The sequence below is a fragment of the Rhinolophus sinicus genome, linkage group LG16 (assembly GCF_036562045.2).
Source record: "Rhinolophus sinicus isolate RSC01 linkage group LG16, ASM3656204v1, whole genome shotgun sequence".
NCBI lineage: Eukaryota > Metazoa > Chordata > Mammalia > Chiroptera > Rhinolophidae > Rhinolophus > Rhinolophus sinicus.
The window spans coordinates 7,416,731-7,435,771 of NC_133765.1; the positions used below are offsets into that span (position 1 = coordinate 7,416,731).

Here is a 19,041-nt window from a genome sequence, read left to right on the forward strand (position 1 = left end):
TCAGGAGACTAATTGCCTCATATAAGACTGCACCAAGACGTCCAGGTGCAGTAGAGAAGTGGGCAGAAGCTTGTGAATGAGCCAGCTGAGTCATCAGCCATTAAAGGCAGGAGAGAGAGATAGATAGGTAGATAGATAGGTAGATAGATAGATAGATAGATAGATAGATAGATAGATAGATAGATAGACAGATAGATAGATAGATAGACAGGAAAAATGGAGAGGCGAGTGTGAGAGAGCCAAAACATAAGCAGATGATAAAATTACACATCAAACAAAGCAAGCAGAATGGAAGTGTTTGCTAAAGGCAATTATCCAGTTGCTTAGGTAAATCAGAAACTCGCTCCCATGACTACTCTGTTCTCATCAAAGCTCAAAGCCATTGTCACCCCCCGGGGAGTAGTTCTTTTGTATGACGCAGTGGGCACAGCTGGCCTGAACACCACTGGAGCATCCTATGATGCTGTGAAGACCCCAGCTTGAATACCCACTCTTCTCCAAGAGATCATCATTATCAGTCCTGCAGAATAGAGTCAGCAAACTTTTTTCTGTAAAAGATCAAAGAGCAAGTATGTTAGACCTTGCAGGCCAAACAGGCTCTGTAGCAACTACTGAACTCTGCCATTGTAGTATAAAGCAGCCACGGAGAATATGTAAGCAAATGAGTGTGGCTACATTCTAATAAAGCTTTATTTATGAACAATGAAATTTCAATGTCATATAATCTTAATGTGTTACAAAATGTTATTCTTCTTTTGATTCATAATTAGCTATTTAAAAATGTAAAAAAAAATCCATAAAGACACATGTGCTCCAATGTTCATTGCAGCTTTATTTACGGTGGCCAAGACATGGAAACAACCAAAATGTCCTTCAATAGATGAATGGATAAAGACACAATGGAATACTATTCGGCGGTAAGAAAAGATGAAATAGGACCATTTGTGACAACATGGATGGATCTTGAGAGTATAACGCTAAGCGAAATAAGTCAGACAGAAAAAGCAGAGAACCATATGATTTCACTGATATGTGATATATAAACCAAAAACAACAAAAGAACAAGGCAAACAAATGAGAAACAAAAACTCATAGACACAGACAATAGTTTAGTGGTTAGCCGAGGGTAAGGGGGGAGGAGATGGGAGACGAGGGTAAGGGGGATCAAATATATGGTGATGGAAGGAGAACAGACTCTGGGTGGTGAACACACAATGGGATTTATAGATGATGTAATGCAGAATTGTACACCTGAAATCTATGTAATTTTACTAACAATTGTCACCCCAATAAACTTAAAAACAAAAATTCTTAACTTGTACGGCATACCAAAAAACAAAACAAACAAAAAAACAGGCAGCAGGCTGGATTTGGCCTGAGGCCTGCAGTTTGCTGACCCCTGATGTACAACCATATTTCCCCGAAAATAAGACCTAGCCAGACAATCAGTTCTAATGCATCTTTTGGAGCAAAAATTAATATAAGACCCGGTATTATATTATGTCATGTCATGTCATATCATATCATCATATCATATCATATCATATCATATCATATCATATCATATCAGACTGGGTATTATATTATATATTACATTACATTACATGATATGATATGATATGATATGATATGATATGATATGATATAGACCCGGTCTTATATTACAGTAAAATCAGACTGGATCTTATATTAATTTTTGCTCCAAAAGACTCATTAGAGCTGATTGTCCGGCTAGGTCTTATTTTCAGGGAAACACAGAATCTCTCCAGTAGCATCGTATTTCCTGTAGTCTCATATCACACTGTTTCATATAACCTTCCATCTGACTCAGCTCCACACTTCCTCTCCCTTCAAAGCCCTCCAGTCTTCACTCCAGTCTTCACAACTGCATGGCCAGTTGTTCCCTTATATCCTCACACTCGTCTTGGAGAGCTGCCTCCACCTCCCTGTCATAACGAGTTTGGGAGTGTGGATTCCACTGTAGACCGTCTTGCCTGTCGAGTGGAAACTATTGATTTGTTTTATTGTTGGTTGGTACCTTTGCTCTCCAATGAAACTTCTGGAGCCCATCTTTTTAAAACCCTATACCTTTGAGGCTTGTAACATTCAAATAATTTCACTCTTCTTCCTCACCACATTTTTGCTTCCTACTGACCTCCTGGCCATTGCTTCCCATTTACTGAATATGTTTGCTCCTGGCTTACAGTCTTTATCTCCATCCTCAATCCTCCCATCATGCTCAGTGATTTTGTTGTCCAGAAATACAATCTATCCAAACCCTAATCTCACATTCTTGATCTCCTTATATCCAATGAGTTTCCCTTTGCACACTTTAGAGACCTACTCCACAGTTGTACCTGGCACTTGTCAGATGTTGTACCGTATCTCAAGTCATGAATTTCAGCATCTCACGCTATACATGGCTGCCTATCTTTGCAAAACATTTGCTCAGTGGCTTATGGAAACAATTATTTTACTTCACTGTGGCTCAAATCCATTGACTCAACATTTTTTAGCCTTTTTCACTTTTATATCCCTTTTGATAAAACTTAGATTTTTATGACCCATCATTGTAATCTGTCACTGCAAAATACCCCAACTTACTTCACCTCTGTCTGTCTGTTCCACTAGTATGAGGAAACCCCACTTTAGATAGACCTGTCTTCACGGTGTCTACTCTGGGAATACCACACAAACAAACAGCTTGGTTTCACCATGCGTTCGTGGTCACCTCCCTCACATAAGCTCTCATCACTGCCCTGGAATTCTAGTGTTTCTCTGACAAACATACTCTCCCACTCTCAAGGTTTATTATTTCCTCCTTCATTCTCTTCAAACATCTCCTGGTCTTATCATCCTCTTCCCTATTTATACTATTCTCTGTTAATGATCTTGTCTCATGCTGCACTGAGAAGATAAAAAACAAACAAAACAAAACAAAAGCCATTAGACAGGCATCACTCATTGTCTCACAATCAAATCTACAAACTTTCTATGTCTGTGCTGGTTATCTTATGTCTCCTAAGTTTGAGGAAACAGATTTTATGACTCTTTATTGCAATTTCTCATTGGAAATTACCCCCAACTCCTTCAACTTTATTCCTGTGTTACAGTAGCTGTCTAACAGAACAACTATCTCTTGTTCCTTCTATCAAAAATCAAATTCCTACCTTTGATCTATGGATTTCTTCCCTCCTCATCTTTTCGAGGACTCTGCTCTATTACCTGTACTTTCCCCTACATCTCCATTCACTTTTGCTCTGCTGGATTATTTCCATGAATGATGTATTGCTCTCATCTTTATGTATTTACTTAGCCTCAAGTATATATATAAATTTTTAAATATACCGATCTGGGCAGTCACACCAATTGACTTAGCTCAAGAAATGAAAAGCAGATGACTTAGCTCAAGAAAGGAAAATCAGTTTGCTATCCCAGTCTTAGTGCGTAGTTGTAATCTACCTGGATTTTTTCACCTTTTAAATATCTGCTTTAACACCACTCCTCTCCGCTGACCCCATATTTCACAGCCCCTTTTCACAACAAAGCTTCTTGAACCTATTGTCCAAATAAATGTGCTTTCTAGAATTCTTCACCTCATATTTATATCTCAATCAGTCCAATCGGGCTCTGTCCACACCGCTCCACTAAACCTACTCATACTATCGTCATAAGTGACTGACAAATTGCCAAATTCATTGCACACATTTCAGCACTTTCTTAAAAGACAACTAATTCTCTTACATGAATTTCTCTGTGGTTCTATGATGCCTTATCCTCCTATTTGTCCATTTACCTTTCCGGATACTCCTTTAAAATCTCCTTTACTGGCTTCTCATATTTTATCGAACCTCTCTCTCTGTGTTGGGATTCTTCAGAGCCACGTCCTAGCATTCTTTTCTTTTCTCACTGTATTACCATTTCCCACATGATGGATGTTATCCAGTAGTTTTGAACATCCAGTTATATGGCAATGCCTCACAAATTTATATCTCCACCCGATTTCTCATTCGTGGGTCCCAGACTCATATATGCAATGGTCTCCCTAAAGCAGTCACCTGGAGTCTCATAGGTGTACCACATCTGACATGTCCAACATGGGGTTCTTGATTTTCTCCTTCCAACTTTAGTTTTTCTCTTATTAAAGAAATTACACTTTTATCAATGAGATTGCTCAAACCACCATTCTGGAAGTCATTCTCAACACTTATCTTCCCTAACCACAATACTGACTGCGTCATTAAGTCTTGTTAATTCTCCCTTTGAAATATGTTTTTGAATCTATCCTCTTCTCACTATTTTTGCCTCTATTATCTTATACTTCTTGGACTATGAAATAGTGTCTGGACTTTCTAATTTACAAAACTTATTTACAGGTGTTATTTTCTATTTTATTTTTTTCAGTACTACTACTAGGTAGGTATGGATATCTGATCCTGTTAACCCAAACTCCACATAAATTATTCTATGGTACATCATGAACTAACCCTTCTTTCTGTCTTTATAATTTCCCCCTTAATATAGTAATATTTCCATAATTGGCTTAGGTCTCACTGAAAAAACCCTGTAATTACAGAATGATGCCATCTTATGTTTTTTTCCCCTGTTTTTACCCATGCTATCCCCTGGAATATCTCTCTTGGGCTGCCTCTTCCTTTCCAGCTTAGATTTAATCTCTTATGAGAATCGCTTAACCTTTCTGGTGCCTCTGGGATAACACCTTCTTGTTCCTCTCTTCACTGTACATCCTAATTAGTGAGTGCTTTTTCCTATAACACTTATTACATTATATTGAAATGGTTTGGTTATTTATCTGTTTATCCCGTAAGACTAAAAGTCCATTAAGGGAATGTATTATTTTTGCGTCGGTAATATTTAGTATTTACAATATACAGTTATTGAATGAATGAATGAATGAATGAATGAATTCATTAATTTATATGTTACCTGCTCTCAATGAATTTATAGTTTACTAAGTTAAGATTAATTCTCTGTCTATACTTGTATGGACAGGGTCTATTAAAGTAATCCTCTCTACATCCAAATGCATATTCAGAAAACTAAAATGAAGGAATCCATCCTTATTAAATTCTTTGATAACCCATGACACACATACATGCCTCTGTAGTCCCATTTCCCATTGTTCTTAGCTGTCATTTTTCCTACATCAGTGGTTTACAAAGGGCCTGGCAGTAGGAGATGTCTGTTCATTGTTGAAAATTACACATGCATGGTGATAATTTAAAATTTGAACTGATTCTAGTCAGTTATTATGATTAATTCTCTACAGGACTTGCAGTTCCAGCTTAGATGGAGTAAGCACACCTTGACCAATCTTTCATTCATTAAAACTGGACAGAATACATTTAAAAAATTTTTTAAAAAGTTATCTGAGGACTCTGAAAAATACCAGTAAGCAAATTGGGGAGGAAAATAAAAACTCGAAGAAAGAACCATACAGTGGCAAGTTTCCTGTTTCATCCCCTCCTCAATCTTTCCGGGCTTAGACTCAGAGCAGCCAGAAGCCTAAAACTGTGTGCTGGGTGCAAACTGAAAAAGCTTCAAGATAAACTCTCTCTTTTATGTCGGAGGATAGGGAAAGGGGGAAATAGCAGGATGGGGAGCTTCAAGGACATAGCCTGCCTTTTGTTGTTGTTGTTGTCAGTCGTCTTCCTCTTGGCTGTGCCCTGAGAGAAGCCTCATTCCTGAAACTGCAGCCTTGCAGCAGCAACAGTTGCAGCACCGGTGGCGATATAAACACCTACAGCTTGAAAAAAATCCTATTTTTGTGACCAGAGGATCTTGGAAAATGTGAAGGAATTTCCGTGGCATTTTTTTCTTTTCCCTTTTTCTCTTTCCTTGTTTTCCCTGGCTGTTTGACTCCGTTATAGGAAATAAGAAACATTTGGAGAGGCTCATCCTTTTGCTTTCTCGGCAGGGGGAACAGAAAGGAGGCCCACGGTAGCTGTGGGAAGACATCACAGAGATGGAAGGAAGCTCAAGGAAAGGGTCACAGAAAGCGGTGGAGAAAGTCCTAGGTTCACGGATAAACGTGTGGAGTTCGCCCAAAACTGTCTACCAAAAGCTTTGAAAATTGAACTATTGCATCTACCACCAACCAGAGTCCTAGTTGGCCAATGGAGGACATACCTTAAACACTGCAAAGCCTTTGAAAACGGATCTGGTATTGGAACCACAGCCAACAGAGGGAAGGTCAGGATTTGTAGCATGAATCCAATTGGACTAAATGGCTCCTAAAACAGCCAATCCTTCCTCTGAGTACATCCTCAAAGGATTTTAACAGGATCTAGAGCCAACTAACACAATATTGAAAATGTGCAGTATATAATCCAAAATTATTAATCATACCAAAAAATAAAGGAAACCTAGAGAATTTGCATGGGAAAACACAATTAACAGAAACCAACCCGAAGAAGGCATATATGCTGCAATTAACACAAATGTAAAGCAGCTAGTATAACTATGCCCAGGAAGTAAATGTGAACAGTCCTGAAATTAGTATGAAGATAGAAATTTTTGACAGAGAACTAAAATCCATAAAGAATGGAAAAATGGAATTGAATTGTAGATATTCACTGGATAGTTTCAATAGCAGAGTGGAGATAGAGTCAGTGAACTTGAAGATAGATGAATAAAAATCATCCAATCTGAACAACAGAGGTTAAGAGAGGGGTAAGATCTTGATTGCAAAAATGCAGCATGATAAATGTCATGGGTTGATGGGACTGTGGTATATTCTGTTCAGTTCCATTGGTGGTAGATCCATGACTTTATGCAGGTGTTAAAATTCACAGAAAAGCACACTAAAAAGTAGTTAATTTTACTAGCTAAGGCAATGTGTTGTACAACATAGGTGGCAAACAAACTGTATTTCATGTGTCAGAATCTTGAATGTTCCCAAGTTTTACAACTTCTTAAAAATTTACTTGGTCTTTCAGTTTAAGTACATCTGGATCTTCTGTGAACTGAGAAACTCAGTGTTCTTTAAATAGCTTGGGGACTCTTGGGAATCTTGTAACACTTTTGGCCTTCATGGCTCTTGCTTCTGGATTCCACTGACAATCACATTCTCTACTCCAGGCTTTGTGTCCTGTCCAGGCTGTCTCCCCTCCGTACTGGTGGGTAGAACTGTTTGCTTCAATTCCCAGAGAAACACTGATTCTAGTCTCTATATAGCACACAATGCTAAAGATTTCTGACAAGAGAGGAGATTATATTTCAGAAAGCATATAAAATAACTAATTTTTTTACTTTTAAACAGTCTTGTCTTAAGAGATAATACACATTATCCCTGCCAACCACATAAATGTTTATAAAATGAATAGCCATAATTATTCCCCAATATTCTTCAAAATATACACATATACACTAAACACACCCCAGAACACTATTTTTCCTTTTATTCACATACACCCGTGTATTCTCTTTGGGCATGCACACAAACCCAAAACTGTAAGCTCATAAAATTGTAAGCTAATTTGAGACACACTCACATGCATGCTCACTCATGCATATGTTAGCACGTTTTTTTCTTTCTCTATTTAGCATAATATTTAGTTGGACATTTATTTCCCTTTAAATCTATTTTTTCAGATGTTCTATATTAGGAAACATTCATGGAATCACAAGTCCCTGATTCATTTACACTTGACTTCCTATCATCATATTCTTCAGAGGTTGTTCTGTCTACTAGATCCTTTCTTTAAGTCTTTTTAGTGTTTCATTTTTTTCTTATAAACCAGATTTTATTAATTGTTTTTTTTCCCCCCGCAGGAACTCACAGAACTTTAAACTCATAGTCACTCGCAGCGTCACACTGCTCAGTCACATGCATACCCAGTCTGATGCATAGGCCGGCCCAGTGCTGGATAAAAAAGACTCCTCTCAAATTATTAGGGGGGAAATGTACCCAAATAGAACATCTGAATCATGAGGTTCATGTTCCTTCCATTATTCATTCTATAGATTATGAAAAATAGCATTTGGAAAGCTTAGCATATTCCACTTACCAAAACCATGATTCTGATTACGACAATCATTATTTCACCATTGTTTGTGTCGAGAAAAGCACTCAACTCTGTACCAAATAGAACAGAAACTGGCCTTGCCTACAGGGCTTAAAAACTGTTTAGATAGACAGACCTGACAGGAAGAGTGATTGATGAGCATTAGACAGCATATTCTCTGTCCTCAACAGCCTGAGGGGTCTCAACTGGCGTAAAGAATATTCTGAAGAATAAATATACACCAAGGAAAAATTTAAAAGAGGAAGTCCTTCTTCATGTTTCAGGGAAAGGAATTTCTATGGTTGAGCCATTTCAAGAGTAAGAAGGACATAGCATCCAAGGGAGAAAATTCTCAAAGGAAGGACCAGTAGACAGAAGCACAGGAAAAAGCAAAGCAGCATGGTCAATCTGAGTTCTCAGGGAGTCCATGAACAAATGCCAGAGCTTTCTGAGTTTGATGTTTCCCTCTAGTTTAGTTTCTCAGTGGAAACGCTATGGGCGTGATACATGAATTCAACACTAAGTGCGACTGCCCTACACAGTCTGATATTCAGTATTCCTGGCTCCACTTCCACTGGATGCCATGAGAGCCCTCCAGTTATACTGGCAACCAAAAATGCCCTCACGGATATCCCCAGTAGTGCCCCACTGAGAACAACTGCATATCAAGTTTTGTCAGACACAGTGATGAAGTATGAAAAGTTCTAGCAGCAACAACTTGGTAGAGAGGCAAGAATAAATGGGCCAAAATTGCTCATTCTGGTGGCGAAAGTAGTGGTAAGAAATATAAAGTGTATGTAATTTTGTGTTCTTTCTCCTAGCTTTTTCCTTAGTCACACGTATATGTTACTTCTAAGTCTCCTTCTTTCTCATCACCTTCCAACCCTTCAAACCACACATATACCTTCTTCCAAGAAAGGACCAGAAACAACCCCATATGAAAAGAAATATTAATAGTTTGTAACACTTCTCTTCTGATTAATTATAGATTGGCAGCCTTCTATAATAGATATCCTACATTGTCCTAGATCTGATTAGTTTAAGTTATAGCTTGTTACTGTATTATCTTAGAAAGTTGCTTATCTTATGTTCTCATTAAAGCGAAAGGGTATTACTTATCTACCGTACAGTTTGTAGGTCAGCTTAAATATTTAAATACATGGAAGTATTCTGTAAATTGTAAAATAGTGCATAAATATTAGAAGCTATTATTTCACAAATACACTAAAGGTACTGATGGTTGATTGTTAGCCAGCAGTCATGCTTCCGGTGGCAGAATGTGGGGTGATTGGTCTTCCTCACAGCCAATGACTCGTAGTTTGTAGGTGTCCATCGACTCTGCCTACCTGGGAAGAGATAGCCCTGAGCTTAGCTCCACTGGTCTCCTGATGCAGCGGGATAAGCTGGAGTAGTCACATTAACCAGATTGCCATCTGCAACAGGATTGACTGTGCCTTGAATTGTAAAGACCCTGGTGGAGCGAGACTCATCTGTCAAGGCCAAGACAGCGGCAGACAGCTTAGGGGACTGGCAGCAAAGAGAACCAAGAAGGGAAACAGGAAAGATTCATTGCTTCCCTGAAAAAAGGGGTGCACTGGAAAGAATAAATTACCTTCTGTGCTAAGAGCTAAACTTGTTTTGTGAAGTAGACCTCGTGGGAATGACTGGAGACACAGCTCAAGGAGAGGCAGGGGTAAGTGAGGTAGGAGTGCCATGCCACATGGTAAGCCCAGGCATACACCACGGCCACTCCTGGCTGCTCCTGAACAGCAGTATCCCTGGCCTGGAGTGGGGAGGAAGGAGAAATGGTGAGAGAAAAGATGCCAACTGGGTCAGGGCTGGAATGGAGACGGACGGTCAGGAAAACAGAGCCATCCAGAGCACAAATACTTTGTTCTGTTTTCTTCAAGGTGTTCATGACAATTAAAAAAAGAAGTTTGCAAAGGTGAGAAGAGAGGTACAAAGAGACTTCAGAGAACTGACTTCCAATGTTCCTGTGAGGTGGAGAGGGGCACATGGGGATGTGAACAAGCCGGGACGTCTCCTAATTGGGAATGCAGCCACGAAGAAGGCAAGGTAAAGGTTCAGTGCTCTGCGGGGCAGGTGGGCCAAGAGAATGCTACCGAGGATGGCTTTTGAAGAAGGAGAGCTCCAGGTGGGAGGGGAGTGAGGAGCAGGGAAGCAGGGAAGCCGGATGCGTCTGGAGAGAAAAGCACCAGCAGGAGAAGCTTTCCCTTTGCTCCTGACTGTGGTACATCTTTCCTTCTCCTGCTCCTTCTTACTTATCTGTGAGAGGAGCCCCAGAAGAGAATCTTCCTCCTTCCCTGCACAGCTCACCCCGGTAAGTAAATACCTCATCTATCTTTAAGCTGTGCTTTCATCATTGTGGTAAAACCATGAGCTCAAATTCCTAAGTTATTTATGTACCAGTATTTCTGAGCCTCATGACTCTGGCATTTGCGGTGCTGGCCGTCAAGGCTGGTTTCCAGAGGCCTCCAGAAACACTGCCCAGCTCCTACAGGCCCTGCCCTTTCCTCCCATGGCCACAGGGGCAAGAGTCAAATCAGGTTTGCAATGAGCTGAAGGAGACAGACGGCAAAGAGTGACTGGGTATTTTTGGCTGCATTGTGTCCATTCCAAACTCAAATTCATGTATCAAAGCCCTAACTTCCAGTACCACAGAATGTGACTGTATTTGCAAATAGCATCTTTAAAGAGGTAATTAAGGTAAAATGAGGCCATCAGGGTGAGCCTTAATCCAATATAACTGGTGTCCTTGTAAAATGAGGAGGTAAAGACACACACTGATGGAAGACCATGTGAGGACACAGGCAGAAGATGGCTATCTCCAAGCGAACAAGAGAGGCCTAGGAAGAAACCAACCCTACCAACACCTTGTTTTTGGATCTCTCTCCTCTATGACACTGAGAAAATACATTTCTGCTGTTTAAGCCACCAGTCCATGGTACTTTGTTATGGCAGCCCCAGCAAACTAATGCACTGGGTGTCTGTCTGCTTAAAGAGAAAGCTTAGAGGAGGGAGGGACATTCTCATCTGTTTAGAGCCTTCTACTTGCTAAATATTTGCATATCTTATTTTATTTAATCCTCACAACAATCTTCCTTTACAGAGGCAGGGTGATAGAGGCCCCAGGGAGGTTTGATCAGTCCTTTGGAAGTCCTGGGACAGGCCCACCTGGCTGAGACTTCCTATTGCATTCCACAGCTTCCCCACAGGGAGGGCAGAGGGGAGAGTGAGGAGACCAGAGGGAGGAAGAGACAAAAAGCGGGTGTGGGAGGAGATGCAAATGGAGCCTCTAGAGTCATGACAGAACAGGGATTTGGCAAGGGAACTGGAACTGGGCAAGAGCTGAAGTGTTTTAGCTGAAGCCACCATTGTTGGCAGGAAAACTTCCGCTTTCCCTCAGAAGCCCCTCATTTCACAGGAAAGGCCCACTTCAGTCTTGCCCATCTTGGCGTCCCCTTCTAACCCTCTTAGCTAAAGGCACTGTCAGTCCCCAACATGAACTTAGGACAGGGCACTATGAAGAATAGCATAGCGAAGAGATTTAAGCAACTGCAGGGCATACCTAGGATCTTTCTTTTCCATTTTCTATTTTTCATCCCCTAGGAATATACTCATGATGCAACCATGTTTGAAAATGGCAAACTTTTTATCCAAATTCATGCTCAAACACTAATAAGCATTATGTTTTCTTCATCTTCCCAAGCTCCTTGATCTCTGATCTGGATGCTGTCATAGTTACCTTTCTTTACAAAGACGTTGGGATCAAACCCTGCACTAAGCCACTCAGTCAGTGCTTCTACAAAAGGTGCGGCTCATTACCTTGAGTCGCTCACCTAGTATTACTGGGCAGGCCTCAGAGGTTATAACTTTACCAACTTGGAAATAATTAGGAGTTAAAAGTTAGCCAGAAGTTTAATTTGTACATTATATAATATGAATTGCTCTTGCCTCATCTCTTTCAAGTGCATATGAACACACTTTGACTAAACCAAACAATAAGTTAAAAATTACGTATATTATATAAATACACACATGCATACCATCTGTATTAAATAAGTTGCAGGTAAACACAAGCATTCATAGGTAGTTGTAAGAGTTTGTGTAGATTTCTCTGTTACATTTAATAAGTACACAATTTATCATTTTACCAGACCTAATTTGTTTTAAACCATCTTTCTACTGTAAACACAAATGAAACCTTCATCCCAGCTGAGTCTATATATCCCAAGTAATGAATTAGTCTAGTTGGAATTAATAATGTTTCACTGTATTGGGGATCAGATATTCTTTGTCTAATATGAGATTTTCAAGACATAAGCTGATCATAGAGAATATTTGTTCAGGGCTGTTTTAGACAAAAATCCTCTAATTGGGGGTGGGGTTTGGGATTGTAATCTGAAAGCTCCTAATAATCACCATTATCTATTACCTTAAAAAATGTGTCTTTGTGTAAACTTGGAAACCAGAACAATTTATAGCTATTTCATGTTAACCACTTGCTTCCAGACACAAGCTATTCCCTAACCAGCTCCAGCTCAGCTAGTCTGATGACAAGAGAATTTCTGAAGAATATTTCATGGAGATTTTTTAAATGTTTACAACAATGCAAATATTGATGTCTCAGCCCAGTCAATATCACAATTTATTGTCCTTCAATATAAACACTGAGCCAAGCTCCCTATTGGTCAATATTTGCACTCAGGTAAATAAATCTTTATACTGACTTCAGCAGATGTCAATAGCTACTTATTCCAGATAAGTAAAAGTAAAAACAGGAAGCATTATTTATTATTTTTTTTGAGGTAAAATAGCAACTAGTTACATAAAGGCCCACCAGCATTTCTGAAATATCAATATGTAGTTAATTTTGGCAACAACACATCACAGTATTATAAGATGTGGGCTTAAAGTACACTGGTTGAAACTGTAGAAGTAGGAGTTAATAAAAATACATTTCATCTACGTTATTAATATTACAGTACTGTTTTTTGAAGACTTGAAAGAATTCTCAGCTTTCCTGTTCTCTTTATCATGTGTGAGGTTAATTTTTGATATTACCCATAACTGTGAGAATTCACAAGGCTGGATTCCTGAACGCTTTCTAGATTGTGTGATTAACCCCTATTCCAAACCCAAAAGAAAAATATGCCTGTACTTGACCTATATGTGAGTGAATGCTTGCTGTCTAGCCACGCTTTGGGTTTCATGCTTCGCGCTTTGCAATCAGGCTTCACAGACGATTTCTGGGCGTCAAGCTTCTAGATTTCTAATAAGAACAGACTGGGGTTGTTTATAAAAGGTTTTCCCACAGTCAGTGCCCAGTGGGAGGGCCAGGACCTCAATCATTTATTAGGACACAATAAACAGCCCCAATTGAAAGTGAACAAATGTTTCTGTGTTATTTGCATAAGTGAAATTGTGAAAAACATGTTTTGTTTTGTTTTTCAATTATTTTCCTTTTTACGGGGGGTACATTGTGCTTTTATATGCACAGAATTTATTTTCTTAGCCACTGTCAGATATTTACTTAAACATAATTATATACTCAGAAAAGTAGCAATGTTACTTCCCTGTAAGAAAAGTCCCTGCCCCCTGCAGGCTTGCGACTATCCTTTAGTAATCGGTGTGTAGACTAAGTGGACTAACAGGAGATCTAACCAATCAAAATGTGGCCATGCTCTAAATGACTGCTGGTCATACCCAGGGTCACTTCTTTATAGCTGTGAACAGAATTCAGTTATTAAATGAATGATACTCGGTGTCAGTGTGGCAATTTTAAAGCAGCACGTGTTGAATAAAATTAAATGAAGATGTATGACCGCTATAAAAAATGTCTACAATGCAATAGAGACCCCCCAAAAAATAAAAGCTGCTAAAAATGAAATCATATTATTTGCCTAAGGCATGATCTTCCTCCAGAGTCCTTGTAGCCTCATAGGCAGTGACAGCCAACTCCACAGAAAGGTGAAGAATTCATATTTGTACCTTTGATATCTAGGTGGGGCCTGCAGAACCAGAAACAAATGGAGGCAAATCCTAGGAGAACTCACCAAAATAAGACTGAGAACAGCATGAGGCCTGGGAGCCTCTGCAGGTGTGCTCGAGGGGAGCGCAGGCTAGCATAGCCCCGAAAGCCCGAGAGCCGGGTTGGGCTCAGGTAATGGGGCCAGAGTACGTTTGATGGAAAGGCCTGGACTTTCATCATGCCAAATTGCTATTTTTTCTTTAGAATATCGATATCCATAGCCTTTAAGCTAAATCAGGGCGTTTTCGTAGCAAACTTCACATTTACTTACTTGGTTTTTGTAATCTGGCAAATCACACTTCCTGCCCTATGTGCAAAGAAGGACTTCTCTAATGCCCGCAGTTTGGGTCCATGGAGGTCCCTTTCTTCTCATCAACCATTTAATAGCTCTGAGTGAGCACCTACAACAGCTCACACTTTATTTATTTAAAAACTCAAAACAGATGTCTGAATTCCTATTGTGAACTAGAGGTGGACAATAAATGAAGTTCTGTTGACCATGGCACCCATTCCGACAACAATGACGGGCAGTGGTAGGAGATACTATCATTACTGACGCATAAGGGGTTGCTGAGGCAGAGCTCTCCCATTAAGAGGCTTACAGCCTACAGAGTTATGTAACACAACCATTATAACATGCTGTGCTGTTTTATATTGGAGGTATGCAGAGGAATCTATGAAATCACAGTATTATGTTCACTGAATTATTGCAATCATTAATTTTGGAGCGCGTGTGTGTGAGTGAGTGAAGGGGGTTATTTGGTTGCTTACCAGGGAAATGGTCATAGACGAGGTAACACTTAAATTGAGATTTTAAAAGGACAAATATAAACAAAAAGCCTGGGAGATAAGGAGAGGGGATTAGATTTCAGGCAAGTGGACTGACATGTGCAAAGGCTCAGAGGCATAAAATAATATAGTGTTTTAAGAGATGTTTATAAGCAGTTTGTTAATCGCAGGGTTCAAAGTGCCATTGTGGAAAGAATGGAGAGCATTAAGTGTGGACATCTGGGCGGATATCTGAACATGACAAGCAAAGGCTTTTTGGATACTCCCGAGAAGCATGGGAAGGAAACCATTTGCAAAATTTGCACAAGAAAGGAACATAGTCAGATACATATGATCAACAGTGCCCTCTAGTAGCAGAAGGCAGGATGAAGTGCAGCACATTTTGTCTAAAAGACAAAATGATACGGTAAGAGAAAGCGTACAATGATCCTAGTAAGAGATATTATGTGTCTCAACTAGTCAATGACAGTGGGGATGGAAAGAAATTAATATATTGAAAGATATTTGACTTGGACTTGGAAACAATTGAAAAGATATGTGGAATAAAAAGAAGGAATCTAAGATAGCTTCCAATTTTCTGTCAGAGAATAAGACAGTGGTAGTATTCCTTGTAATAATGAATACAGGGAACCAATGATGAATTTAATTCGGATAATATAAGTTTGAATTCTTTATTTGGCTGTAAGGCATTAAAATGGCACGTCTTATAAATAGCTGTGTAGATTTGGAGCTCAGGAGTGAAGTCTGAACCACACAAATGTGCTTGTTACATTGTATATTGCAGCTACATATTGGTGGTACTTACAGTTGGAGACTTGAGTGTGATAAAAGAAGAAAGTGTAGAGTGAAAAGAGGGGTCAATCCGTGTCACATAATACTCTGCATTATTTTCATTTAAGCAGTAAGTAGAACAAGAGTCCAAACTAAGGTTAACAACGGAATTTCAAAGAGGGAGGGGAACCATGACAGAGTGTTCTGAGGCGAAGGCAGACTGTTTTCCAAAGATCTCTGGACAGTGTCTCCCAGGCCACAACGACTTGACAATCCTCTCATTGAGAAGTGGAGCCTATGATCCCCTCCCCTTGGATATGGGTGGGATTGTATCACAGCTTCACCTCTTCTCTAGTAAGCCAGCCAGTTTGCTGTGAGAAAGTCCAAACAAGGCCAAACAGACAACTCAGAGAAACTGTGTGTAGGTGTCTGGCTGACAGCCTAGTAGAGGTTTCAGCCAATAGTCAATATCAGCAATTAGATAGGAGAGTGAGGATGTCTCCAGATGATTCCAGCCCCAAGTCATCTAGTCACCCAGCCTTCCGGTCTTTCCAGGTGAGGCCCCATGCATCATGGAGCAGATAAACGTTGTCCCTGCTGTGCTCTGTCCGAACACCTGACCTAAAGTAGTGGTGAGCACAATCAAATGGTTAGTTTACACCACTGAGCTTGAGGATGAGTTCTTACACTGCAACAGCTAAGTGCAACAGAGTCAAGCAAAGGAACAAAAATCTGAAAGGAACAGTGGGCCATCTGTAAACCATACAAAAAGAGGCAGATAGGTGAAGTAGATGAGGAAGTGCCTATTAGATTCGGCAATGAGGGAGATGTCATCAAAATGGCGGCGTGAGGTGAGCCTCTGTAAAGCTCCCCTGGAATTTACAACTAATCGAACAACAGTAACTCCACAAAGGACTCCCTGCACAGCAGACAGGCAAGACGAAGAGGCCCAATACTGATTTCACCTACAGGTGGGTGAATCGCACGAGCGGGGGAGGAGGAAAGGGAGAAGTGTGGAGATGGAGCCGCGCGGGCACAGGATGCAGAACTAGCTCAGGGCTCCGAGCTCGCTGCATCCTGGAACTACTGCAGCTGCGGGACAGGGAAGAACTTGGACTGTTAGGGCTCCACTTATGGCCCACAGGGCTGAGGGGGCAGCATATAACACGGCCAAACCAAACGCTCACGGCAAAGACCTCGGAGCAAAGACTGAGGGAAGAAGGCTGAAAACGGTGGTTTAAGCCCTCACTGCCGAGCAGAGAACAGAAGCCTAAGGCACGGAGACTAGCTGCCCCCTCCCTACCCTCCCAGAGCTCGCCCCGCCCCCACCTGCCCAGTGCTAGAAGCAGAACAGTAGCAGTGTCAGATCAAAAGAACAGAATATTTGCTGTACTGAGAACTGTGGACCGCAGACACAAATTCGCAGCACAACTAGTTCTGGCAAAGGGGAGGGAGCTGTGGAAGCAGGACTGGATGTGGTGGTGGTCGCTGCCATTGCTCTGGGCCACCTTTCACAACTCACCCTGCCCCTGGCCCCACCTATCTGGGAGGATCCCTGCAGGAGTAAACAGAACTGCTGAAATACACGGGCTCTGAATCTGGTGCAGAAAGAGCTTTGGAACTTCAAAAGCTCTCTGCATACCCACACGGACACTGCGCCCTGTGACCTAGGTGAACTATTAACAGAGGAGAAGCCCATCTCCAAGGTAATCCCCCCATTTTGTGAGAAGCTGGAATAGTGCAGAGAAACCATAGTACTACCATGTGAGAGAGAAAAAAAAGGCTGCAGTCAGAGAGAAAATAAAACATTCTACCAACAAGTACTGGAAAACAAAAGAAAGAGCTCTTCCTATCAACCTGTTGCAGAAGCCACTCCAGTAGATGTCTAGGAAGAGAAATAGTAAATCAGTAATTGCCACGAATAACCAAGGCAACAAGACATCTCAGAAAGAAAGTGAAAAGTCTCCAGGAAAGGAACTTAAAGATATGGAAATATGTGACTTAAATGACAGAGAATTCGAGATTGCAGTTCTGAAAAAACTCAATGAGATGCAAGAAAACACAGAAAGACAGTTTAATGAAATCAGAAACACAATCAAAGAAAAGCATGAGCATTTTACGAAAGAGATTGAAATTATAAAAAAGACCCAAATAGAATTTCTGGAGATTAAGAACTCAATAGAACAAATTAAGAGTGAAATAACCAGCTTAGTTAGTAGAGTTGACCAGATGGAGGAAAGAATCAGTGACATTGAAGATAGAAACCTGGAAATCACACAGATGGAAGAAGAAAGAGACTTGAGACTTAAAAGAAATGGAAGAACTCTATAAGAACTTCCTCACTCCATCAGAAAGAGCAATGTAAGAATAATGGGCATACCAGAAGGAGAAGAAAGAGAGAAGGGAACAGAGAATATATTCAAACAAATTGTCTATGAGAACTTCCCAAACGTGTGGACAGAACTGGATCCTCGAATCCAAGAAGCAAATAGAACACCTAATTACCTCAATCCCAACAGGCCTTCTCCAAGGCACATTGTATTGAAGCTGTCTAAAATCAACGACAAAGAAAGAATCCTCAAGGCAGCCAGGGAAAAGAAGATGGTAACCTACAAAGGAAAGCCCATTAGATTATCATCAGATTTTTCAGCAGAAACTCTACAAGCCAGGAGGGAGTGGAACCAAATATTCAAACTATTGAAAGAGAGAAATTATGAGCCAAGAAGAATATATCCAGCAAAGATATCCTTTAGATATGAAGGAGGAATAAAGACCTTTCCAGACATACAGAAGCTGAGGGAATTTTCTAATACACGACCTGCACTACAAGAAATACTAAAGGAGGCTATTCGACCACCATCAACAGGGACAATTTGTGGCAACCAAACATAAATAGGGGGAGAGTACAGGCCTGAACTGGAATACGGGAATGGAGAAAGTAAGTGTGCTGAAGAAAATGGAATACTCTAAATATTAAACTTTCTTTACATAAAATTAATGGTAACCACTCAAAAAAAAATCCAGAACTGAAATATGTACTGTAATAAAAGAAGAAACAGAGGGAAACATCATAGAATACCACCACACAGAAATAATAGACAACAACAAAAAGGCAAAGAAACAATGGAGACACAGCCTTACCAGAAAACTAAAGATAGAATGACAGGAAATCCTCACATATCAATAATCACCCTAAATGTAAATGGACTGAAGTCACCAATAAAAAGGCACAGAGTAGCAGATTGGATCAAAAAACTAAACCCCACCATATGCTGCCTCCAAGAGATACATCTCAGCTACAAGGACAAGCATAGACTAAAAGTGAAAGGGTGGAAATTAACACTCCAAGCAAATGGTACCCAGAGAAAATCAGGTGTAGCCATAATGATATCAGATGAAACA

At 40.3% G+C, this 19,041-nt stretch overlaps 1 protein-coding gene across 8 annotated transcripts in view; it reads right to left on the reverse strand.

The window, feature by feature from the left end:
• NTM (neurotrimin) overlaps positions 1-19,041 on the reverse strand; it is a 1,000,590-nt gene that overhangs the window by 43,314 nt on the left and 938,235 nt on the right. For 5 of the 8 annotated variants that reach the window (XM_074321813.1, XM_074321812.1, XM_074321814.1 and 2 more), the window contains one exon: positions 492-548. The exons of the other annotated variants lie outside the window; for them this stretch is intronic. In XM_074321813.1, coding sequence (XP_074177914.1) covers positions 492-548 — 57 coding nt within the window. The remainder of the gene's footprint in view (positions 1-491; positions 549-19,041) is intronic. 8 annotated transcript variants of the gene reach the window in all.